General features: G+C 42.2%; 1 protein-coding gene across 2 annotated transcripts; it reads left to right on the top strand.

Annotated features, from left to right (window-relative positions):
• Positions 1–1,539: 1,539 nt before the first annotated feature.
• LOC146577520 (protein NLRC3-like) lies at positions 1,540–25,177 on the top strand. 2 transcript variants are annotated; one of them, XM_085268300.1, is made up of 8 exons: positions 1,540–1,613; positions 1,730–3,521; positions 5,032–5,205; positions 6,946–7,122; positions 15,387–15,563; positions 18,759–18,935; positions 21,302–21,475; positions 22,151–25,177. In XM_085268300.1, the coding sequence occupies exons 2-8, from the start codon at positions 1,930–1,932 to the stop codon at positions 22,161–22,163; spliced, it is 2,484 nt and encodes an 827-aa protein (XP_085124426.1). In that variant the 5' UTR covers positions 1,540–1,613; positions 1,730–1,929; the 3' UTR covers positions 22,164–25,177. The 2 variants fall into 2 exon arrangements, with proteins under 2 accessions (XP_085124426.1, XP_085124427.1); XM_085268301.1 differs by lacking the exons at positions 15,387–15,563; positions 18,759–18,935; positions 21,302–21,475; positions 22,151–25,177 and having other exon boundaries at positions 6,946–7,141.
• Positions 25,178–25,430: the final 253 nt, after the last annotated feature.

The raw sequence follows: 25,430 nt of genomic DNA, 5'->3' as shown, positions 1-25,430 counted from the left end.
CCCTTTGTGTATGTATGTATATATATATATATATATATATATATAATAAAACAATTCTGTAACTGTAACTTCGGTCGTTGCTGTGCTTTTTGGAAGTCGAATTTCCCAGAGGAACCCACCCGAGGGATTAATAAAGTTCTATCTTATCTTATCTCTTATCTTATCTTAAAAACAGAGATTATCGTAGCCATCGCTCTCTCGCATGGACGTGGCAGTCTTGCTGTCTGCTGCGAATCCTCCCCGTACCTCCGTGACCTCGTCTGGTATCTGCTCCCTCCTCTGTAAGAGACAGTAAAGGAAAACACGTCTCTGCCTAGTCTTGAAAATCTAATCTTATCATCCATTGTTCTTCTAGGGCCTCTTCTTCTTGTGGCCTCAGCTAACTGCTAATATTTAAATGGCTAACATTAACATGTGTGCCAGCCAGGTTCACATTTATGATGAACTATGATTAATTAACTGATGTTGAAACTGGAGCTTTACTGACCTCTGAAATTCCTCCTAAAGTGTTATTCAGTGTTGTGACAGTCAGCTGCTTCAGCTGCTGCTGGGATGGGCTGTGGCAAAGAGAACAGAGAAAATCCAAATCAGAGTTTTTCTCTGAATTAAAAGGAAACAACAATATATTCTACATGGTGAAACTGATGGTTTCTGGTGTTTGGGTCTGTTTTTCTGTATTTATGCAGATAAAGTGTAAACTCAGATGAATTATACCATCAAATGTTAAAGGAAAATATCAGGATGAGTGTCTGTGAGCTGAGAAGGACGTGAAGCGAGCAGTTTATCCCAGAGCTGAAGCTGCTCTGTGTGCAGAGATGAGCTCAGATTCCTGCTGTGATTGATCAACAGTCACAGAAATGTAGACTTGTAGTTATTACTGCAGTATGGTCACAGCAGATACTGATAAACATGTATTATGAGGATGGATGATCAAGTTTCTCACTCTCTCCTTTAAATCTCAGTTTTTTCTTCTTCACAGTTTATCTGTTAATTTATTAATGAATAACACTGAAAGAGTTTCTGTTATATTTCCCCTTGAACATCAGCTTATTAGGGCGGCATTAGGAAATAGCCCCCCTCCAAAGAATGAATAAATGAATGATGATAATAATAAAATGATTCAAAAGCAGAGCTCAGAGTGGTAGAATGGTCAAACATGGATCCACGGGTGGTTCAACTGCATTTGGTGACGTGACTAAAGCAAATCTTTCAAATAATCCCACCATCAACGGGATGTTGTCTCCTTTACTACGGTTACTTTACTTGGTCACCGTGTGAATTTCTTTGAAATGAACCAAATTATTTTATTTGTTGGTTGTTGCATATTTAACCTCTACAGTCAGGACAGGAGGAGATGAGGCCTCAACAATGTTGGGTTGTAGCTGTGCTTCAGGTTAGAGTGAGTGTCCATGGAATAAATGTAAGTCAGTGAACTGGAAACATGACTGTGTTCAAACTTTGTTTTCCTTTTTATAATGAGTCTAATCAAAGGTGCACAGAAGTATCTCCACTGTGACTTTTCTGTGTCACCATCAGAGCTTCTGCACAGTGTGGAGAAAGATCCAGAAGCAGAGCTGGACTGCAGACAGCCAGTCAGAGCAGCTGTGTACAAAGTAAGACTGAACATCTGTCTGCTGATGGACTCATTTCTGAAAACTGGACTTCTTGTGTTGTTCAGACACTGAAGAGTTTTCTTTCTCTTTAGTCTCATTGTTTTTCTTTCTTTCAGCAGATGTTGGTCTGCAGGAGGTTTTAGATGAACATAAGATCAGTCTGAGGAGGAGATGTGAACGTGTGACTGAAGGAAGTGATGAAACAGGAAGTAGAACCCTCCTCAACACCATCTACACTGAGCTCTACATCACAGAGGGACAGAGTGAAGAGGTTCATACCCAACATGAGGTGAGGCAGCTGGAGACAGCTTCCAAGATGGACGCCCTCCATGACGCTCCAATCAGGTGCCAGGACATCTTTAAAGCCTTACCTGACCAACAGAGACCCGTCAGAGTGGTTCTGACCAACGGCGTGGCTGGTGTTGGAAAAACCTTCTCAGTGCAGAAGTTCACTCTGGACTGGGCAGAGGGCTTGGAGAACCAACATGTCAGTGTGGTGGTTCTGCTTTCATTCAGGGAGCTGAACCTGATCAGAGATGAGCAGTACAGTCTTCTGGAGCTGCTCCATGTTTTCCATCCAACATTACAGAAGGTCACAGCAGAGAAGCTGGCTGTCTCTCAGCTTTTGTTCATCTTTGACGGCCTGGATGAAAGCAGACTTTCATTGGATTTCACCAACAGGAAGCTGCTGTCTGATGTCACACAGAAGTCATCAGTCAGCCAGCTGCTGACAAACCTCATCCAGGGGAATCTGCTTCCCTCGGCTCTCGTCTGGATAACTTCCCGACCTGCAGCAGCCAATCAGATCCCTCCTACATGTGTTGACAGGCTAACAGAAGTACGAGGCTTCACTGACGCCCAGAAGGAGGAGTACTTCAGGAGGAGATTCAGTGATGAAGAGCTGTCCAGCAGAATCATCTCCCACATGAAGACATCCAGGAGCCTCCACATCATGTGTAGTATCCCAGTCTTCTGCTGGATCACTGCTACAGTTCTGGAGCACATGTTGACTACAGAGCAGAGAGGAGAGCTGCCCAAGACCCTGACTGACATGTACTCACACTTCCTGCTGGTTCAGACAAAGAAGAAGAAGAACAAGTACCATGAGGGACATGAGACGAGTCCACAGGAGCTGACGGAGGCTGACAGGGAAGTTCTTCTGAAGCTGGGGAGGCTGGCATTTGAACATCTGGAGAAAGGAAACATCATGTTCTACCAAGAAGACCTGGAGCAGTGTGGTCTGGATGTAACAGAGGCCTCGGTGTACTCAGGAGTTTGTACAGAGATCTTCAAAAGAGAGTGTGTGATCTTCCAGAAACCAGTCTACTGCTTTGTTCATCTGAGCATTCAGGAGTTTCTGGCTGCTGTCTACAAGTTCCACTGTCACACCAACAGGAAGACAAAGGTGCTGAAGAACTTTTTGGGAAAAAAATACAACGAGTCCTCTCTGGATGATTTCCTTAAACGAGCCATGAAGAAATCCCTCCAGAGTGAAAATGGCCACCTGGACCTGTTTGTTCGCTTCCTTCATGGCCTCTGTCTGGAGTCCAACCAGAGACTCTTAGTAGGTCTGCTGGGTCAGACAGAGATCAGTCCAGGAACCATCCAGAGAGTCATCAACAACCTGAAGGAGATGAACAGTGATGAAATCTCTCCTGACAGAAGCATCAACATCTTCCACTGTCTGATGGAGATGAACGACCTCTCAGTACATCAGGAGATCCAAGAGTTCCTGAAGTCAGAGAACAGATCAGAGAAGGAACTCTCTGAGATCCAGTGCTCAGCTCTGGCCTTCATGCTGCAGATGTCAGAGGAGGTTCTGGATGAGTTGGACCTGCAGAAGTACAAAACATCAGAGCAGGGACGACAGAGACTGATTCCAGCTGTGAGGAACTGCAGAAAGGCTGGGTGAGTCCAGATGTGATCATTAACATCATTGATCAGTGTAGGTTAGTAGTTTAATGTTGAAAATAAAATCAGATTGTAAGCACAAAGTGTTTGTGTCCGTACGCTGCAACCTTCCACACCATTCCTTTATTGTACAGACTCAGCAGCAGCTCCATGGATCCCAAATCCAAGAGTGGAGAACAGATTTGAAGTGTGTCACATCCATGCAGTCACAGCTGTTTCCACCATGTTTCCACTGATATTAATCCTGTTCAATGACACGTTTCATATCAGTGAATATGTTCTTTAGGACGTCCACTGACATGTTTAAGTGTCCTGCTGGAAATCACTCAAATCATCCATGAAATCCATGAAAAATCCTTTTAGTGTTTCTAACTTCAGCCTCTGTCCTCTCTCTCTCTCCATCCTCCTCACTGCTTCTTTCACTGATAATCACACAAACATCGTATTCAGCTACAAAATAACACAATAATATCATCTGATGATCATTATTATAAGAGCAGGATCCATATTTGATATCAGAGTAACACACTGCTTGGTTATGTGCAGTCATCATCAGTGACTGTGGGTCAAACAGAAGCTCTCTGATTGGTTGCTGACCTTGGTCACCTGTCCACTCTCACCTGTTTGTGTTTGCTCTCTCTTTGCTGTCTCCATCCTCTCTCTCCTTTCTCTCCCTCTCTGTCTTTGTACGTCACTCAGGTCCAATGGAAACAGTGACATTTACAAACCAATCAAAGACAAACTGATCCATGTCAGGTTATAACAATATTCAAAGTGAATACAGGCTGCTGCTGGACACAGACAGGTAACATCATTTTGACTTGCTGTCACCTGGATCTGGACTCATAAACACTGAAGCCCTGAACAGGAATACAAATCATTTTCTGCCAACTAGCGACACACCAGCAGATAATGGCTCAGAAAGCTCAAATGAGCCAATCATTTCTGTGTTTAGTTCCCCTGAAATCAGATCTGATATCAGCAGCTCTGAGTTCATTCATCATTATTGTCCAGTGATGAGATTTCTGCTCCGTTTGGTAACAGTCAGCAGGTTTTTCCTGCGTGTGGACGTGAACAGTCGTACCTGACAGCAGGTAGCAAACAGAGATCATCTTTCCAGCTGGAACTCTTCACTGAGCTGAACTCATTCAAAATGTTCTGGAGTCAAAACAGGAAACAGTCCAAATGTGTGTCTTCACTCTGACTCTGGATCAGATCTCAGTGACAGACTGTGGACATTATGGAAGCCTAAATGTGACACCATCTTCCTCCTTCATCTGCAGATTAAAGCCAAACAAAGATTCTCATTAAAAGTCTGCAGGTCTGAGAGAGACTCAATCGTTGTGTCATGTCAAACACAGTAAGAGGAGCTGAAGCACAGATGTGAAGAGCAGATTCATCAGATTATGACCTCACTCTGTTTTGTCTTCATATACATTCAGTCTGTGTTTATAATGCAGATTTTCTGCTTTTATAATAACACATTTTATATTTTCTATCATCACAGACTGACTCTGTGTGGACTCTCAGAGTCTCACTGTGAAGTTGTGGCCTCAGCTCTGAAGTCCAACCCCTCCCATCTGACACAGCTGGATATGAGTTGGAGCAAGCTGCAGGATTCAGCAGTGAAGCTTCTGTGTGCTGGACTGGAGAGTCCAAACTGTCGACTGGAGACTCTGAGGTGAGTTCACTGACTGCAGCTGTTGTAGTTTTTCTATATTTCAGGTCTTTGATGTTTGAAACTTTCTTTAGTTCCTAAATGTTCAGGATGTGTCTGAAGACAAATGTGAAGAAGTTTGAGTGCTTTCAGAAATGTTGTCTTTCCAAACGACTGAACAACAGTTTTTCCTTTTGGCTCCAAACAGAAGTGACAGACTTGAGCAGGGTTCATTTAAAGGCTGACAGAAGTGGAGTGGTGACGGGGAGATGTTTGACAGGACAGTGTTTCAGCCTCCGCAGGTTCATGTTGTGCTCCATCAGTCAGTGAAGATGAAGTCAGTGCTGATGAGGCTGTAGAGTGTGTGAGGGATGTGAATGAGGATGATGAAGATCTGATGATAGCAGATAAAAACAGGCTGCAGAGACTTTGAGCCATACAGGGCACACAGTGTGTGTACAGAACAGCTGAAATCATTATGGAGGCCTCACTGGAATATGGAAGCATCACAGTACAGCTTCAGTGAAGCATTAAAGTCTCTGATATGAGATGAGAAATGAAGCAGCCAGAGCTTTTTCATGAGTGGAAATCCACTGTGACTGTGAGCTGCTGCTACAGCCTCCAGATTAGCCAGCAGCTCATCCTGCTCAACATTTCCTCACCAACTTTAATGGAAGTGTGATGTTTTCAGCTGGAGTGATGGTCAGGGTGGCCTCCCTCTCCTCTTCTTCTCCTCTTCCTCTTTCATTTGTAAAGCCACTTCTGCTGCTTTCATTCATTTGGAAGTCCTGTAGCTGAGTTTGGGAGAGACTAACAGCCTCGGCAGCAGAGGGGAGAAAGGCTGTAACATCACCACTTTACTCTGTTCTACCTGTCACATCATTTTATCAGGAAACAAATATGCTCATGTTTTTACTATGTTTGTCTTGAAGATGTAAGAAGATCACATGGTGCTTTTTATTATTGTGTTGGTTTGTTTGCTGTCTCTTGGATGGAGCCCAGCTGTGCGTGGCCCCTGGGCCTGTGGTCAGAGTGTGTGCTGGATAATCCGGCCCAGGATGAGGCCAAACTGACATGGGATGAAATGTCTGTCACATAATTGAGCTTAGTGTAGTTTCATTTCTGCACAATTTAAAAACAACCAAAACTTTGTTCTGTCTTTTCTATGTTATACTGTAGACTTTCTCTGATACTGTGTCCAAAAGGAGCAGCTTTTACTTTGAAAGGGAGGCGTCTCTGTTTCCTCTTCAGGTTGGATGATGCAAGCAAATGAGTGTGTGATGTTCTTTCAGTGTTGCACTTTGTAGACGCTCCCTGAGCACTGGTCTCACAGCCAGCTGCACATAGAGACCAGTGTTGTTAGTCCAGGTCAGAAGATGACTTGTTGGAGTGAAAATGAGCTTGTAGTTTGTCTGCTTTAATAATGTGACTGGAAAAAGGTGTTGGACTTCAAATATGTCCATTTCTTTCACACTTCACCTTTAAAAGTGAAGCCTTGTGGTTCCTGGAAGGAAAAACACGACTTTTTCAAGTCTTTGTCCTGTTTTTATGAGAAATGTACGACTTTAATGTGAAACATTCAGAGTTTTTTCTCTTGTTGTGTTTGTTTGAAGCTGCTTCCTGTTGGCTTCAGCTGTTTGGAGTTTCCATTTTCTAAACTTCTACATTCTGAACCTTCTTCAGCTCTGAACAGATGATGAAACACTGAATGATTTCAAGCTCACACTTTGTCTAATAAACTTACATCTTTCATTCTTTATACAGATTGGAGAGCTGTGGTTTGTCAGAGATCAGCTGTGATTATCTGGCAGCAGCACTGAAGTCCAACCCCTCCCATCTGAGAGAGCTGGACCTGACCAGGAACAAGAAGCTGCAGGATTCAGGAGTGAAGCATCTGTGTGGTTTCCTGGAGAGTCCAGGATGTGGACTTGAAACTCTGAGGTCAGTCAGCATGTTTTAGTTGTGCTGAGATGAATATGATGTGAAAGTTGTGCTGACACTAAACTGCAGACATCAGGCTGATATTATACTGATCCACACTGAGGATCTTCATGGTAAAGTCTGTTTTCTTCTTCTCTGGTTTAGTCCATTGACTGCAGCAGAACAATGTTCACATTTCAAACCTTCAAAGAAGAAGAAAAATCCTCCACTGGATAATTCACTGTGAAACTCTCCAACTTTTCATTCCACCTTAAAGTCTGTCTGACACTGAAATCCAAAGCAAAATGTGCGTTTGCTTTACAGACAGCAGTCCAACACAAACATACACACATCATCCAAAACACAGTCCAACATCCAAATCTCCTCCACTGCCAGCATGAATGATGGGAAAGAGAAGGAGGAACACTCTGACATTCAGGGTTAGAATGAGTTCCATGAAGCAGACTGTGAAGATCAAAGCTGCATTAGAAAGCTTACATGAATGAATGAGTGGACAGAAGTGGACAGAGATCATCTGAAGCACTTCAAAGGCTTTAAATCAGCACATTTCTCTTTATTCTTTATCAACTCTGTTAGTTTCTCTCAGTTTTCTGTGGAATGAAGCTAACAGCAGGCTAATAAGATGCTGACCAATAGGTTTCTATTAAAGGTTGTAATTTGTATATGAAAAAGTGCTTTGGCTCAGCAGGGATCAGCTTACAGGTAGAATACAGCTGCTGGATGGGATTAGCATGTCATAGCTATCTACCAAACTGCTAACTGGGGGATTTCAGGCCATCTATGGATCATTTTTGCTAACTGTTTATTCAGCTTAGGCTCACAGGGCTGCAGCCTGTGCCCTAGCTGTCATAGGGCAAGAGGCGTGGTCCACCTGCACAGGTGAGCAGTCCATCACAGGGCCAACAGAGAGAGACAGAGAAGCACTCTCTCACATCCACACCTACAGCCAATTTAGAAGCACCAATGAACCTAAGCAGCATTTCATTGGACTGTGGGAGAACATCCAACCTCCACAGAAAGGCCAACAAGCTTCAACCTACAACCTTCTTGCTTTAAGGCACTAGTGCGAACCACTTTTCCCCATTTCAGCCCAAATCCTGCATCTTCCTGTTTCTGACTCCAGGCCAGCTCCACTAACACTTTCTCATCAGACACTGCCACCTAGTGGAGGAAGTCTTAGTTCCATTTGAAGCTTCAGATGACAGTTAGTTCCTTTACAAAGAGGTGGAGGTGGTGGGGCCACAGCACCATCATCACTGAGTGCCATAGGACACTTAACCTTTGTTTCCATATGCTGGGAACTTCCTGTTGTTCCAAGGAGGACTGGAAAATGTGTGAAAACCTCCCAGTCAGTTCCTCACAGCACACTTCAATCATTTCCCTCCCACAGCATCAGGACCAGGGCTTTTTCTCTCTTTGGTCCCACTAAAAGATTTCCACACAAACACCTCATCAGTGGGACTCTCAGAGCTACCAGCCCTTTGCTACAATCACAAAGCTCTTCATTGAAATCAATGATATCAAAGCTGGAATCAAATGAGTCCAAGTCTTCTGCTGATTCAGCATCACATTCATCTTTGCTCCTTGTCCTGCATCCCCACCATGGACTTCATTCCTTTCCAAGCCAGCCTTGAGTGTCCTTTATTCAGCTCATCCTCTGCTTTACTTTTACACCTGATTTTAGCTGCTTTATCTCTCTTTCAACAAGTTTCTGTGCCTCAATCTTTTTCTTCTCTCCCTCATAACAAGACAGCTTCTTCTGCCTGAGAACATGTTGGAGTGATTTACTAATCCAGGGCTGCTTATTGGGGAAAATGCTTCCTGTTTCCAAAGTAATCCCCATTTTTCCCAGAAAGAGATGTAAGTAGAAATCGATGATCTAAGTGAGAACATGAGCCTTTAACAATAGCAGCAAAATATCTCTCCAATCTCAATACTCCCTCTCTCGACCTCTGGAACACCAGAGGTCACAATACATTGTGTTGGGTCACTCCTCGGCCCACTCAGCTGCTTCCATGTCCATCCATGGCATCATGGACATCGGGGTCACCACTCCCGCTCTGACCCTCTCTAGCCGTCCTCTGGCTCAGCAAATCAGACAACCTCATGTCATCTAAGTGGCCCAGTAATAAACACCAGCTCCCCCTCGAGAACACTCCATGTGTATGATTAGGTTTTTTCTGCGTCCCTCTCTTGTGGTCCATCATGCCTCGGGCCTCCAGGATCCTCACCCCCCTGTGGTCGCCGAGATCTTGTGTAAAGCAAACCAAACACCTTTTCCTGCACCTCCCTAACTTATCATCTTTGGGACTCTTTAATCAAAAGCCTGATCCTAATTATCTTCTTGACTTATTGACTTGTATTTATATATATTCTTCAACGTTACTCATCATTTTAAAACTCTTAAAATGCTGCTTTCACGTCCCTGCATGCGTTTCCTGTCGCTTGCCTTATCTAATCATCAACATCCTGTACACAGAAGTCTCGCTGCTGCAAGGCCTCCACTCTGACCTAGAATCTCCTTTCACAAGAAAATCATTATAAGCGCCTATTCTACTAAAAGATCCAAAAAAACAACCACTTTAATCAATTAAGTTTAAACATATAAGCAATTACTCCTGCATACATTTTATCATAGCTAAACGCTGCCTTGAAACAACTCCTGTGTGTTAACACTAACTTCATTTTAAAACTCACATTTCCTATGTTATAACCTGTTTTTGGTACAGCCTTTTTATTTCATCTTGCTCCTTTGATGTAACAATACCTTCTCATTCTAGTTTATCAGACTTAACCAAAATATATGCTTTCCTTCCTTTGGTCCTTCTCTAAAGCAAGAAACTCCTATTCAGTTCCTCTTTTCTGTCACTTGTTACAGGGCCAGCTCAAGTTCAGTTAAACGCTAAATTAATTTGAGGCCTTTTGCCTGGAATCAATACTGTCATGTGTGTTTATGGACTCTATATGTCTGTAAGCGTGTGCAATCCTTCAATAACTCATATCATCCTCACAGTAGATTGGCTAATCATAGCGCTAGCCAAAGGCTCGTGACCCACAAGAGACGAATTGAGCCATAACTCCCTTAAAGGCACAAAATGCAATATGTATAAAAAGTCATTTCTACGTATAAGCTCTCCCCTTTATCCTAAAAATAAATCTATGTAATATCTGTATGTGTGTCTTCTATTCATTAATGTAATTGTCAGTTATTTTCTCTCTTTATTTTACCTTCTTTTTGTTTACCTCTTTGTTTGTGACGTGGACATCCCTAAACCATCCTGAGTTCCGGCTTCAATTTCAACCCAATTGTACCCTCTATTCTCGCAGTCGAACTCGTCTGGGCTTCACCTTCCCACTGGCCCCTGTGCCCTTCTCTTAGTGTCCTTTGTTGTCTTGTGATCCCCAGCAAACACAGTCTGTTTCTTCTCTGTTTCTTCTCCGTTGCTCTTTTCAGTATTTTCCTTTTAGATTAAATCCCAGCCTGGCAAAATATCCCATTCAGTGTCTTTAAACAGTTATGTCACACTGTTCTTACCAGCCTGCAGTTCACCGTGCATTTTCCATCACGTGCTTTTCTTCCATGCTGCTGCTGGTATCGTCAGTGTAGTTTCAGTTGCACTGTCTTTTGCCTGCTGTTAATTCTTGAAGTCCACGATGTTCTGTCGGTCTTCATCAGGAGATTAACTGTCCTATGAGCTTCTTCTCAGGATCGGGACAAGTGGGAGGTCAAGCTGTAAAATTTTAAGCCAAAATCTGGCCTGTTTTCCTCCCAATTCTGTTAATCAATGGTTTTGTACTCAAGATTCTAGGTTGAAAGAAGTCCACCTGTATTGACACACTAAAGCATACAATTAATATCCTTTTCATTTCTTTTCTTAAAACCTCCATTTGCTTCATCTGCCTGGAGTTTAACTCGTATGTTTCTCTCTCTGTGTGCTCACTTGTCACAGTCAGTTCCTTTTATGGGCATGCAAAGTTCCTGTCACACACACCATTTCCTGTCAACCTTGCAGCTGCTCAGAACCATATTTTCTGTTTCTATCTCTCCTGTTTTGTTTTTTTTACAGGCTAATAAAACTCTTGTTTTACTAAGTCTTGATCTAAAACAATTCACCCTTATTTCACGCACACACTTCTAAATATACTAAATTCTTTGCGTTTGTCAGATCGTCTCACACACACACCGCCTTTTCTCTCACACTTCCACTTCTGCACTCACTCTACTATCAACTTTCATAGTGTTATTATTATTTATTATTTTGTACAAATCACACCCAATCACTCAAAGCCTGCTACTCACAGCATTCACACACTTAAACTGTGACAAGAGTTGAGGAATATACTCACAACACGCTTTCCTAAGAGTATTTCAGACATGCCTTTCATAATCAGAAAGAGCAAGTCAAAGAAAACAATTGAAACCTCTATTAATTCTCACAGCACACACATAGAATAGAAAAAATAAAACACACCAGCATTTATTGCTGATGAGAGGTTACTCCTAAAAGTAATATGTTAGTCTTAAATATATACAGTGCACTCACTATATTTATATATCAAAACTCAGTCAATTACTATACATCCACTACGGCAACTCAAAACTTTATTTATAGCCCTGTAATGAACATAAATGGCGTCTTAAACACACACTCAACAATGTTTGCAGCAGTATTTGTAAAACCAACTGTGGTTTAAACAGTTCACTGCTGACTAATTTGCATTTTCACACTCACACACACACAGTCTAAAAATAGCTCCAGCACTGCCTCAGACTCCTTTCACACAGAGATCTCTTATTTTATATTACAAAGACGTCTTATATTTACAACCACTGTCACATCTGTCAGCTTTAGCACCTAAACAATTTCGACAAATTTAAGTTAACGGTCCAACCGATAAAGTCCAACTTTTTTGTGATCAATTAACCAGTATCTGTCCAACAGTTTCTGGCCTCATCTCTAAAATCCCTAACTCAATTTAAAAGCGTCAACCAACCCAAACTTTGCCTGAAGCTCTATTTTTGGCATTTCACAGCCAAGGCTTACCCCGAAGTTTTAAGTTAAAGTTACACGCCCGAAGTCCAACTTCTGCTGGCCAAAAAAGCGCAGACTACCGTTCCAAACGGTAAGGAGACTCTAACTCCTGGTTATTCTGGAGTGCCCCAAGCTCCACAGTGACCAACTGACTATCCCTCTTCGAGGACAATGCCTAAGCGTCCTTGGCATTGGCAAGCGTTACCTCTGAGCACTGTGCTTCCTATCAGTCCAACTGACGTTCTTGAATAATTTATAATACTTTGGAACAACAGTAAAACAGCCAAAAAAGTGTAAGACTGAAGCAGGTCCAACCTTATAACCAATACGGGCTCCACCCCAAACAATAACCAAATTCCCTAATATACTAAAATCACTCAGCAGTCCAACTGCTTTCCACGGTCCAACCGTATTAAATCCTTTAGCGGTCCAACCGCATTCAATCATTTTTAGCAGTCCAACTGCATTAAATCCTCAGTACTGTCATGAGATTCTCATCAAAATCAAAGCAGACATTCCCCAGTAATTTCAGTGAGTAGACTTTAATTTGTAATGTCCAATTTGGCACACTTTGGAAATAATTCAACAGGTAGTGCCTTACCTTTGGATAAGCGGCTTAGAACAACAATGAGAAAAAGAGAGCTGATTATTAGCTCATCAAAACACAAAACAAAATCACAATGAATTATCGGTTAATTTCATTTAAAATAATTCATTAAGTATTTATGTACAATTCAAATTAGTTAATTACATATTTTGTTGGTTTGTTTTCTATTTTAATTATTTTACTGACACATTTAATGAATTATTTAATGATGTATTTATTTAATTCACGTTGCTACTCCTGGCCCTGCATCGCTGTTCATAAATACATTTTATTTGTCAGCTTCACCCATCAAAGTCAGGGGGCGGGGTTAATGCTGATCAAGTCAAAACCATTGCTTTGGTCTGGTGGGCGTTCTTTTAGTGGGCTTTTCTCAATACTAAGTAGGCCTACACACCAGGGTTTGGACATGTGTGGACCCAAACTATACTTTTACCCTTTTTTGTGTGTCACCAAATACACTTTAATATTTTCTAGACAACAATGTAGTGGCGTAATCTTTAACCTCTTTTGGCTCCAAACAGAAGTGACAGACTTGAGCAGGGTTCATTTAAAGGCTGACAGAAGTGGAGTGGTGACGGGGAGATGTTTGACAGGACAGTGTTTCAGCCTCCACAGGTTCATGTTGTGCTCCATCAGTCAGTGAAGATGAAGTCAGTGCTGATGAGGCTGTAGAGTGTGTGAGGGATGTGAATGAGGATGATGAAGATCTGATGATAGCAGATAAAAACAGGCTGCAGAGACTTTGAGCCATACAGGGCACACAGTGTGTGTACAGAACAGCTGAAATCATTATGGAGGCCTCACTGGAATATGGAAGCATCACAGTACAGCTTCAGTGAAGCATTAAAGTCTCTGATATGAGATGAGAAATGAAGCAGCCAGAGCTTTTTCATGAGTGGAAACCCACTGTGACTGTGAGCTGCTGCTACAGCCTCCAGATTAGCCAGCAGCTCATCCTGCTCAACATGGACCTGTGGTCAGAGTGTGTGCTGGATAATCCGGCCCAGGATGAGGCCAAACTGACATGGGATGAAATGTCTGTCACATAATTGAGCTTAGTGTAGTTTCATTTCTGCACAATTTAAAAACAACCAAAACTTTGTTCTGTCTTTTCTATGTTATACTGTAGACTTTCTTTGATACTGTGTCCAAAAGGAGCAGCTTTTACTTTGAAGGGGAGGCGTCTCTGTTTCCTCTTCAGGTTGGATGATGGAAGCAAATTAGTAGCTGTGTCCCAAAACGTCGGCTGCATCCTCCAGAGGCTGCATTTGAAGGCCGATTACGTCACAGCCAGGCGATGAAGGCTGTCCGTATTTGTCGACTCCTTCAAATGTGCCCGACAAATGCGTCCTTCATTTCCCCGAATTTGAAGGATTCGTCGGGTGTGTCCTTCGTGGCCCACCATATCCCAGAATTCATAGCGCGGCCCAGCCAAATTTCAGCTGCCAACAATGGCGGCTGCTACTAAGTTTTCAAATTACTCTTATTAATCTTTCTGGGTCACAAAATAAACTTTTAACATATTTTCAGGCGAGAAAGTAGCTGTGTAAACTTCAAATATCTGCTCGGTTTATCAAGACATCGCATATTTGCAAAAGTGTGCCGACGTTTTCGGAGACGTCTGTTACCCACCTGCTCGCTAGCAAGCCGGGGGGTTCAATGGTCACTCCAGCCGGCGAGAGCAGCGGACACCCGGCTTCATCGTTTTCAGACCCCGCTCTTTCGCTACTCAGGTGAAACACGATATATAAGTCACTCGGATAACTTAAAAATGTAATTGTTTGCCTTTTTTCTGTGTTTTATTTGTTCCGGAGTAAATCGGTTTGGCTGAGATCAAAGTTCCTCCGGGATTTTCACACAGCTGAATAAACGTTAAACAGGAAACTGATTAAACAGAAGTGTGAGACGGTCGAGAATTTACGCCAGTGTCCTGTTATATTTTAGATAGCAAGGAGCAGACGGCCGAGTTTATTAAACTCCACCGACACAGCGGTGACGCAAATCGGAAGGCTCGACCGTCCCATTTCACAGCCTCGCACTTCCAGCCTTTTCGGTCTTTGAAGGACCCGGCCCACGTAGACCACGAATACCGGGTCCTCCGAAGGATGCAGCCGACGTTTTGGGACACAGCTAGTGTGTGATGTTCTTTCAGTGTTGCACTTTGTAGACGCTCCCTGAGCACTGGTCTCACAGCCAGCTGCACATAGAGACCAGTGTTGTTAGTCCAGGTCAGAAGATGACTTGTTGGAATGAAAATGAGCTTGTAGTTTGTCTGCTTTAATAATGTGACTGGAAAAAGGTGTTGGACTTCAAATATGTCCATTTCTTTCACACTTCACCTTTAAAAGTGAAGCCTTGTGGTTCCTGGAAGGAAAAACACGACTTTTTCAAGTCTTTGTCCTGTTTTTATGATAAATGTACGACTTTAATGTGAAACATTCAGAGTTTTTTCTCTTGTTGTGTTTGTTTGAAGCTGCTTCCTGTTGGCTTCAGCTGTTTGGAGTTTCCATTTTCTAAACTTCTACATTCTGAACCTTCTTCAGCTCTGAACAGATGATGAAACACTGAATGATTTCAAGCTCACACTTTGTCTAATAAACTTACATCTTTCATTCTTTATACAGATTGGAGAGCTGTGGTTTGTCAGAGATCAGCTGTGATTATCTGGCAGCAGCACTGAAGTCCAACCCCTCCCATCTGAGACAGCTGGACCTGAGCTCCAACAACAACCTGCAGGATTCAGGAGTGAAGCATCTGTGTGGTTTCCTGGAGAGTCCAGGATGTGGACTTGAAACTCTGGGGTCAGTCAGCATGTTTTAGTTGTGCTGAGATGAATATGATGTGAAAGTTGTGCTGACACTAAACTGCAGACATCAGGCTGATATTATACTGATCCACACTGAGGATCTTCATGGTAAAGTCTGTTTTCTTCTTCTCTGGTTTAGTCCATTGACTGCAGCAGAACAATGTTCACATTTCAAACAGTGAGACTCAACGTATGGCCCGCGGCCCACACGCGGCCTGCCCACCTTTCCTGATTCAGAGAGAGGGGACCCTGATTAACTGTGTAGTGTTCTTCCTCACAGTTCTAAGTATCAGACACAACAATGAATAATCCACAGCTGACTGTCTTTAGCAGGTCAAAGGTCACGGCACACAGCAGACAGTGGGAAATATTATAACTCTGATCATTTATCAGCACATATCCATATGTATAAAAACAAAGCTGACACTGTGAGACTTGATCAGAGGTGTGATCATCACAGCAGAGGCCTTTGTGTCAAAGTCACTGAGGATCAAACAGAAACACATGAAGCAGATTTTCCTGTTCTGGCTTTTTATAGCAGATAACCTTCAAAATATTCTGCAGTCCATCAAAAACTGAAGCAAACCATGAATCAACATGTGAACATGAGCTGATGCTGCTGAAGTGAAGCAAAGTTACAGAGGTTTGATTACAGACACAGCTGAGAGTTTGTAATCTGTCATCATTTTAAAAGGTTTACATTTCTTCAGTATATCCACATTTGCAGCTGCTACCTCAACCTCCACTTGTCCAACACAACTGCTGTCCACTGCCTCCATGACATTGTGATTTTGCTGTTGGTCTTCTGTCAGATCTTCATCAATCACTTCTGCACGGGGCACACCTTCAGACTCTGCAGCTGCATAACGAAAGCCTGTAAGATAAAATTAGACATAAGGTAAATGTACACCAATATTCCAATGACAGGTGTGTGATTCATCTGGAAGTTATGTGCGGATTAGTGTACAGTGATAGCAATTTAGTATGTTTTTAGAGGGGGGGGGGGGGTTGTTTACCTCCGATGGGTGCTCTTTTTCGCTTCCGTTGCGTACGCCTTGAGTGCCGGTCCGAGTCTGATACAGGTATGTCGTCATGCCCCATGTGCAGTGTTGGTGCCCAGTCTGGATTTGTTACATCCATTTCATATGCTGGTTTGCCTGCAATAATGCCAAATCATAAGCTACTCAGTCGACATGATGTGGTTCTGCAGCATCACACATTAGCATGTTTTATCTCATTATCTATGACCTCAGCACATTGAAAATAACACTAAAAGCCTTTCAAGAGTGATATGAATTAATTTAGAACTCACTGGAAAGAAAATGCAGTGAGCAAACCAACAAAAAGCTGGGGATTGCAGAGAACTCGATATCCGCTCGTCTCACCGCTGCAATCCAAGCCTGACATCTTTGTTTAGTAATATCGGATACATGGGATCCCTCACGTTGCCTCCAGGATGGAAAACGATGAAAAGAGAGCCCGTTATCCAGCTTCTTGCCTTCACGATCGTGTGATCTAACGTTGCAACCGACAACACAACACGTACGATCCATAGCTGAAATGGTATCCTTTGGCTGGCCTACTGTCATGGCGGAAGGGGGCATGGCCCATCTCCCGTGACATCACGCTCCAAAGCCCTATAGGTGGGAAAATGTACCACGTCGACCAATCAAAAATGATATGGAAACATGACATTTGGTTGTTTAGCAAAAGGGGGAAGTTTTAGGAGTGACCGGCAAGAGAGAGCGAGTGAGCGAAAGAGAGAGAGAGTTTTGATACGTGAGAGATTTGTGACGTTTACCGTGTTTGGTCTCAAGTTAGTTTGTTGTCTTGTGTATTTAGTGTGTAGCTGTTGTTTTGTTTTGTGTGTCAGTTCTACTAGTGATCGTCACAGTTGCTGCCTTAAAGCCAACAAAGGCAGATTGCAGTGTAAACGCTGAGTGACACACCTGCTGTCAGACCTGCAGGTTTATCCCTGTGCTGTTCTCATATGTGTTAGAGTGACACAAACTATTGTTTGACACCTGATTGTTCTGTAAATAGTTTGAAATGATTATATGAAAAACGTCTGAGCCTTGGCTGCATTTTTTGGTAAATAGTACCATATAACTTTGTTGTTTGCAAAACGTGTGCGTATTTTTAAAAATGTACAATCTCTATTTGCATTTCAAGTTATGAAGATGATTCGTTAAACATGTGTGTGGTTTTTACAGTCAAAATATCACTTTCTACTTGTATTTTAAATTTTGTCTGAATTTAGATAAATTGTGCTGATACAGTTGGTCAAAATGAGAAAATAACAGATTGGCAAGATAAACTGTTTTTAAAGGTAAAATATAGAGGCCACATCAAAAGTAGTCAAGAAGGGTTAAAGGCTAAAAGCAAAGTTGTCACCAAGTACTGTTTATATTTGTGTGTATTGCTGCAGCTTTTTTGAGTATTAATTTGGTGCCTTTGTGTGAAATAATGGTATTGTGAGTGATCCATATAGTCACAAAGAATAGCCACTTGTTTCTGTGCTACCAAAGTTCCCCGGCTTTCATTCAAAATGTGTTTATCGTCAGCACCTGCACATTAAACTACTTAAACATTATAAATGTCTTCAAGCTCACACTGAGGCCTGTGGGGTACTATCAGCCACTGAGACAGTACACACATTTATATGTGTTTGTATATGAATATTTCATACTTTAAGACTGCCTGTTTATTTAAGGGAGATGAACAAAATACATTGGAATTGTACAAAATAATATCATGGATGATAAATTAAATAGATTTTAAGTAGATGCTTGTGCATTCTTAAAGTCTTATATGTTGAACTGAACTATGTGATCTGTTCAAAGCCTTAATCTTAATTTGAAGTGAAATGTGCATTTTGAGTTTATACACTATGTATATAAGGCGACCGTTTCCTTTTGCAGTATTTTTGTGTGGTGTACTTTTCTATGTCTTAACAAAAGGGGAACAAAGGTGTTTAAGTTCACCTAGGATGATGTGTTTTAATTTTCACATGGTCTTGCTTGAATTTGACCCTGACAAAGGCGTATGAACTCTGTCAGCTGTTTGGAGTTTCCATTTTCTAAACTTCTACATTCTGAACCTTCTTCAGCTCTGAACAGATGATGAAACACTGAATGATTTCAAGCTCACACTTTGTCTAATAAACTTACATCTTTCATTCTTTATACAGATTGAGTGTCTGTGGTTTGTCAGAGATCAGCTGTGATTATCTGGCAGCAGCACTGAAGTCCAACCCCTCCCATCTGAGAGAGCTGGAGCTGAGTGACAACTACAACCTGCAGGATTCAGGAGTGAAGCATCTGTGTGGTTTCCTGGAGAGTCCAGGATGTGGACTTGAAACTCTGAGGTCAGTCAGCATGTTTTAGTTGTGCTGAGATGAATATGATGTGAAAGTTGTGCTGACACTAAACTGCAGACATCAGGCTGATATTATACTGATCCACACTGAGGATCTTCATGGTAAAGTCTGTTTTCTTCTTCTCTGGTTTAGTCCATTGACTGCAGCAGAACAATGTTCACATTTCAAACCTTCAAAGAAGAAGAAAAATCCTCCACTGGATAATTCACTGTGAAACTCTCCAACTCTTCATTCCACCTTAAAGTCTGTCTGACACTGAAATCCAAAGCAAAATGTGCGTTTGCTTTACAGACAGCAGTCCAACACAAACATACACACATCATCCAAAACACAGTCCAACATCCAAATCTCCTCCACTGCCAGCATGAATGATGGGAAAGAGAAGGAGGAACACTCTGACATTCAGGGTTAGAATGAGTTTCATGAAGCAGACTGTGAAGATCAAAGCTGCATTAGAAAGCTTACATGAATGAATGAGTGGACAGAAGTGGACAGAGATCATCTGAAGCACTTCAAAGGCTTTAAATCAGCACATTTCTCTTTATTCTTTATCAACTCTGTTAGTTTCTCTCAGTTTTCTGTGGAATGAAGCTAACAGCAGGCTAATAAGATGCTGACCAATAGGTTTCTATTAAAGGTTGTAATTTGTATATGAAAAAGTGCTTTGGCTCAGCAGGGATCAGCTTACAGGTAGAATACAGCTGCTGGATGGGATTAGCATGTCATAGCTATCTACCAAACTGCTAACTGGGGGATTTCAGGCCCTCTATGGATCATTTTTGCTAACTGTTTATTCAGCTTAGGCTCACAGGGCTGCAGCCTGTGCCCTAGCTGTCATAGGGCAAGAGGCGTGGTCCACCTGCACAGGTGAGCAGTCCATCACAGGGCCAACAGAGAGAGACAGAGAAGCACTCTCTCACATCCACACCTACAGCCAATTTAGAAGCACCAATGAACCTAAGCAGCATTTCATTGGACTGTGGGAGAACATCCAACCTCCACAGAAAGGCCAACAAGCTTCAACCTACAACCTTCTTGCTTTAAGGCACTAGTGCGAACCACTTTTCCCCATTTCAGCCCAAATCCTGCATCTTCCTGTTTCTGACTCCAGGCCAGCTCCACTAACACTTTCTCATCAGACACTGCCACCTAGTGGAGGAAGTCTTAGTTCCATTTGAAGCTTCAGATGACAGTTAGTTCCTTTACAAAGAGGTGGAGGTGGTGGGGCCACAGCACCATCATCACTGAGTGCCATAGGACACTTAACCTTTGTTTCCATATGCTGGGAACTTCCTGTTGTTCCAAGGAGGACTGGAAAATGTGTGAAAACCTCCCAGTCAGTTCCTCACAGCACACTTCAATCATTTCCCTCCCACAGCATCAGGACCAGGGCTTTTTCTCTCTTTGGTCCCACTAAGAGATTTCCACACAAACACCTCATCAGTGGGACTCTCAGAGCTACCAGCCCTTTGCTACAATCACAAAGCTCTTCATTGAAATCAATGATATCAAAGCTGGAATCAAATGAGTCCAAGTCTTCTGCTGATTCAGCATCACATTCATCTTTGCTCCTTGTCCTGCATCCCCACCATGGACTTCATTCCTTTCCAAGCCAGCCTTGAGTGTCCTTTATTCAGCTCATCCTCTGCTTTACTTTTACACCTGATTTTAGCTGCTTTATCTCTCTTTCAACAAGTTTCTGTGCCTCCATCTTTTTCTTCTCTCCCTCATAACAAGACAGCTTCTTCTGCCTGAGAACATGTTGGAGTGATTTACTAATCCAGGGCTGCTTATTGGGGAAAATACTTCCTGTTTCCAAAGTAATCCCCATTTTTCCCAGAAAGAAATGTAAGTAGAAATCGATGATCTAAGTGAGAACATGAGCCTTTAAAAAGTCCCAGTGGGTGCAGTCAAAGCAGTCCCTCAGTCCCAGTATAGAGTCTTTGGTCCAGACTGGAACAACTGTGTGCCCAGTTTGAGCTCTCTTCAGTGCTGTGACCTGACAGACCCAGAGGGGCCATCACATCACATTTAGAAGCTCCCCTAATGGAGCCACAACACATGTCCAACACTTAGTCTGTCTTGTTGGACCAACTGAAAGAAATGATTCAAGGACTTAGTCACAGAAAAGAGATTCAAATCTCCAAAATCCAACTGGCTGCATCAGGACATATAGTCTGAAACTCTGCACAGTTTCCTGTTTGAAGCTGCTTCCTGTTGGCTTCAGCTGTTTGGAGTTTCCATTTTCTAAACTTCTACATTCTGAACCTTCTTCAGCTCTGAACAGATGATGAAACACTGAATGATTTCAAGCACTTTGTCTAATAAACTTACATCTTTCATTCTTTATACAGATTGTGGGGCTGTGGTTTGTCAGAGATCAGCTGTGATTATCTGGCAGCAGCACTGAAGTCCAACCCCTCCCATCTGAGAGTGCTGGACCTGTACGGAAACAACCTGAAGGATCCAGATGTGAAGCAGCTGTCTGATCTTCAGCAGAGTCCAGACTACAGACTGGAGACTCTGAGGTCAGTAGAGTGATGGAGTGAGTGGGTGGTGCTGTCAGCAGTATTGTACTAAACACAGTCAGTATGAAACAAAGATCCAGTGTTTCCTGTAAAGCTGCAGCTTCTCAGTGAAGCTGTGAGAGGAGAATGGTGACAGGCTTCAGGATTGGACACAAACACTTCCTGTTTCTGACCTTTATGGTCACCATAGTAACGGCTGACACGCTCTGATCAAACACTGTCAACAGCCAATCAGCTCTCTGAACAAAGCAGCACGCAGACCAATGACTGCATTCGTTTCCAAGTTTAAAGCAGTGAAGAACACAGTCTGTAGGTGAGGAAGAATTTAGTGAGAGCAGATGTTTGGATGGAATTCCTCCAGTGAACAGCTGGAACCGTCCATCTGGATTGTTGGGCTTGTTGTTGGGGTTCCTACAGAGCTCAGAGTGGACACACCAAGGTTCTTCTAATGAATGAAAGTCCAAACTCAAACTAGGAGGGAAAAACATTTTCATCAACTTCAATAAAAATCCAAAGATTAGAAAAAGTGAAGCAACAATGAGTCCTAGTACAGTCCCAGCACTGAAGTCCCTGCTGCTCTTTATACTGGATGTGCTGCATCACTGACTGACAGCTGATGAAGAGTCTCTGGAAACACTCGTTTATCTCCTCTGCTCTTCCTTCTTCTCTCTGCAGGTGGAGCTGGTGATGGTAAACAGGACGGTGTGTGTGCTGAGAGAGGAGGAGCTGTGTCCTGATGATCCAGAGAGGTTGAAGCAGCAGCAGCTTGTGTGTAGAGACGCTCTGACTGGGCCATGTTACTGGGAGGTGGAGAGGAGAGCTTCATCCAGCAGTGACTGACAGAGGAATGAGAAGAAGTGCAGATGACTGTCAGTGCTGCAGAGTGAACTGCTCTGAGAACAGCTCCACTGTCAGACACAATGTAGAGTCCAGCATCATCCCTGTGTGTCCCTCTGGATCTGACAGAGGATCATCAGTGTATCTGGACTGCTCTGCTGCTGCTCTGTCCTTCTACAGTCTCTGCACAGTCTCTGTCTGACTCTGGCTTCAGACCCTCCTGGATCAAACTCACCTGGAAAGGCTTTCAAACATCACTCAATAGATTTGAATACAGAATATATTTGATATATACTGTAGATGTACTGTAGAGTTGAAGTTTGTCACTTGTAAATACAGTCTGTGAGCAGCTGTGAGCTGAAAGATCTTTCTAGAAACAGGAAATGTTTTCACTCTTCTGTTGCTTTTTCATATATTTCCACAACATTAATATTGATCCCACCTGTCTCACCTGTTTCATGCTTTTATACATAATAACAGGACACGTGTGATCTGAGCGCTGCTGTGGTTGCTGTGCTGCACGTCTTCATTTAGATAACAGAGACATCTAGTGGTTCAGAGGGAGAACTGCAGGAGGTGGAGCTGTGTTTTAGCATGGAAAACTTTTTATCTTTTAGGCGCAGATACAAATATGACAAGTATCAGTGTGAGATACAAAAGGTCACATCAGTCAGCAGAGGGAACAGTGATCACACAGCAATGTAAGAATAGAAACATAACAGTGAATCTGGACATGTATACAGATGGAAGCAAACAAACAGGATGTAACACTAGGTGCAGTTTATTTTCATGTTGCTGACTTTTTACAGTCAGTTACAATAACTCTTACTGCGTACTAGCTAGCATGACGGAGTTTCTATACAGCTGGGTGGTGCTATGATGTTACTGATAGTGAACTTTATTTTATTAGAGTTTCCAACCGTCCTGTAAAAAACAGAATCGTCTCGTATTCAGAGAAAATATTACGCAATTTGTCCCGGACTTCAGCTAGAATGGAAAAGACACAAAGCTGGATTTATTCTGTGTCTTTACACTGTCATTCTCTCCCCTCCCTCTACTGTTGCTACTTCAATCATGAAACTGATCAATGATCAGCTGATCGGCTTTTCTCTCTTGTTTTTTTATCATCCACTTTGCGCCAGAAAGAGGAAACCAGCGGATGTCGCGCTAAACAACAGCAGCACGTTTAAGCTTGATCAGCTGTTGTTAGAATTTATTTAATATTAATTTCTAGTATCAACTGATGTTTGCTGGAGCCACAGCTGTAAAGCTGCTGGTCATGGTATCGGTTTGGATATGTGGTGAGAGGTAAACATGAAGATGAAACCAGGAGATGTCCTTACTGAATCATCAGAGCTGAACAGGTGATGGAGAAACAGGTTTACCTTTTAGGTGACATGAATGTGTTGAAGGGAAGTTATGAACTGTTTCTGAGAGACAAATAACACCAGCATCCTTTTCTAAGTAGCTGACAGTTATACCAACAAGACTCTGGAGTTCATGGAGCTGCATTTTCACCTGCTGGACATCACTACCTGACAGGTTTAACTGTCTTCAGAACATTGCAGAGGCCTTATTGACAGTATTCGGCTCTACATATCTGTGTGAGCAGATTTTCTCTCACATGAAGAGAGTCCTCAGGTCTGAATGCTGGACACTCGGAGACCTGTGTCTCTGAGTGGGAGACCAGAGATCACATTAACATGTGTGTCTCTGTATTAAGAAACATGACATATTGGCCCAGTTTATTTTTCTTATCATTGTTGTGAGGAGACCATAAATAGCATTTGTATTTTCTGTTGTACAGTTCATTTGCCGTTATGGATAAAAAGTCTTTTTTGTTTCAAAATAGCTGATAACTATTCGCTGATAGCTGCAAACATCTGCGCACAAATATAATCCTATAAAGTGGTTCTATATAGTGTGTAATTTATTGCTAATGCAATCATATGACACATTGACTTCTGAGGAAGTTTTAGATGCACTCATCATCAGAAAGGTTGCCGACCTAAACCAGGAGGTTTAGAGTATCGGTGTCATGGTCCTGGGTCAAGCGACCCAGTATTTGAGTTTCATGTATCTTTTGTATTCATTTGCACCTAGCTTAGTTCACCTAGTTAATTTCTAGATTGCAGTTTAGTTTTGTTCCTTAGTTGTTTATGTCATCTCCCCCTGTACTAAGTCTCCCTGGTTCATGTGTCATGTCTGCGTGGTTATGTTTAGTTCTTGTCATGTTGATCATGTCATCTTGTCAAGCTGACAGCTGGTAACTGTGCAGGGGCGGATCTAGTAAAGTTTTGCCGACCTAAACCAGGGGGTTTAGAGCATCATAGAGTTTTTGTGGTTTGTTTTCTTTAAGTCATTTCACAGATTTTCTCCATAATTTCAATTCCTTGAATAAAACAACAAACTTAGGGGATGATTTTGTAATCCGACTTTATGTATGAAAGATTTGACTAAACATAAAACAATCTTCCAACTCAGTCGTCATTCTTATCTTGTGAAATCAAACCAAATGTTCTGTTGTCTCTAAATCAGGGATTGATGAAATCTTTGGTTGCATCCATTTATGAACATGTTCTCATTCATATTAAATCGTAGTCTAAGTCCTTCTTTAGAGGGATAAATGTCATTCATTATCTTCAAATGTGTTTCTGTTGTTTTGGGGGGAAGTTTGAAGTCCATTGTTCAAAGTCTGTTAATGAAACTTTATGAAGTTTATGTAGGATGTTTTTCCTATTTTGTATTTGTTTGAATTATGATGTATTTCTGACTCTTGCTGCCATGATGCCAGGTCTCTCTTGAAAACAACATTTTTAATCTCAATTAAATTTTCACCTGGAGAAATAAAGATGATAATAATAATTTTGTCTTCAGGGAATCATTTCTCTGTAAAACAGCTTCTTCTGAAACTCTTGTTACATTTCTTGTTTATTGTTTGCTGGTTTTAGAAAAATGTCATCGTCTCTGTGTGAACTTAAACTCTACATGTGGTGTCAGCTATAAACGAGCTCTAGAGTCTAATAACGATGCTTTTATTATTGTCTGGTATCCAACCTAACCCTGGGCCTCTGGCTGAATGTGAAACACCAGCAGATGTTAAAAACTGTCTGGGTTA

The sequence above is a fragment of the Mchenga conophoros genome, linkage group LG3 (genome assembly GCF_057382185.1).
Source record: "Mchenga conophoros isolate Kocher_MC1m ecotype Shallow Benthic linkage group LG3, M_conophoros_male_GT1.1, whole genome shotgun sequence".
NCBI classification, from domain to species: Eukaryota; Metazoa; Chordata; class Actinopteri; order Cichliformes; family Cichlidae; genus Mchenga; species Mchenga conophoros.
Note: the sequence above shows the minus strand (reverse complement) of the source record. Positions and strands in the feature narration are given on the sequence as shown.

Coding starts and splice junctions, on each gene's coding strand:
- LOC146577520 (XM_085268300.1), top strand. CDS start 1,930: ATGGACGCCCTCCATGACGCTCCAATCAGGTGCCAGGACATCTTTAAA. Junction 3,522..5,031: donor AGGAACTGCAGAAAGGCTGG/GTGAGTCCAGAT, acceptor CTATCATCACAG/ACTGACTCTGTGTGGACTCT. Junction 7,123..15,386: donor TGTGGACTTGAAACTCTGAG/GTCAGTCAGCAT, acceptor TTCTTTATACAG/ATTGGAGAGCTGTGGTTTGT.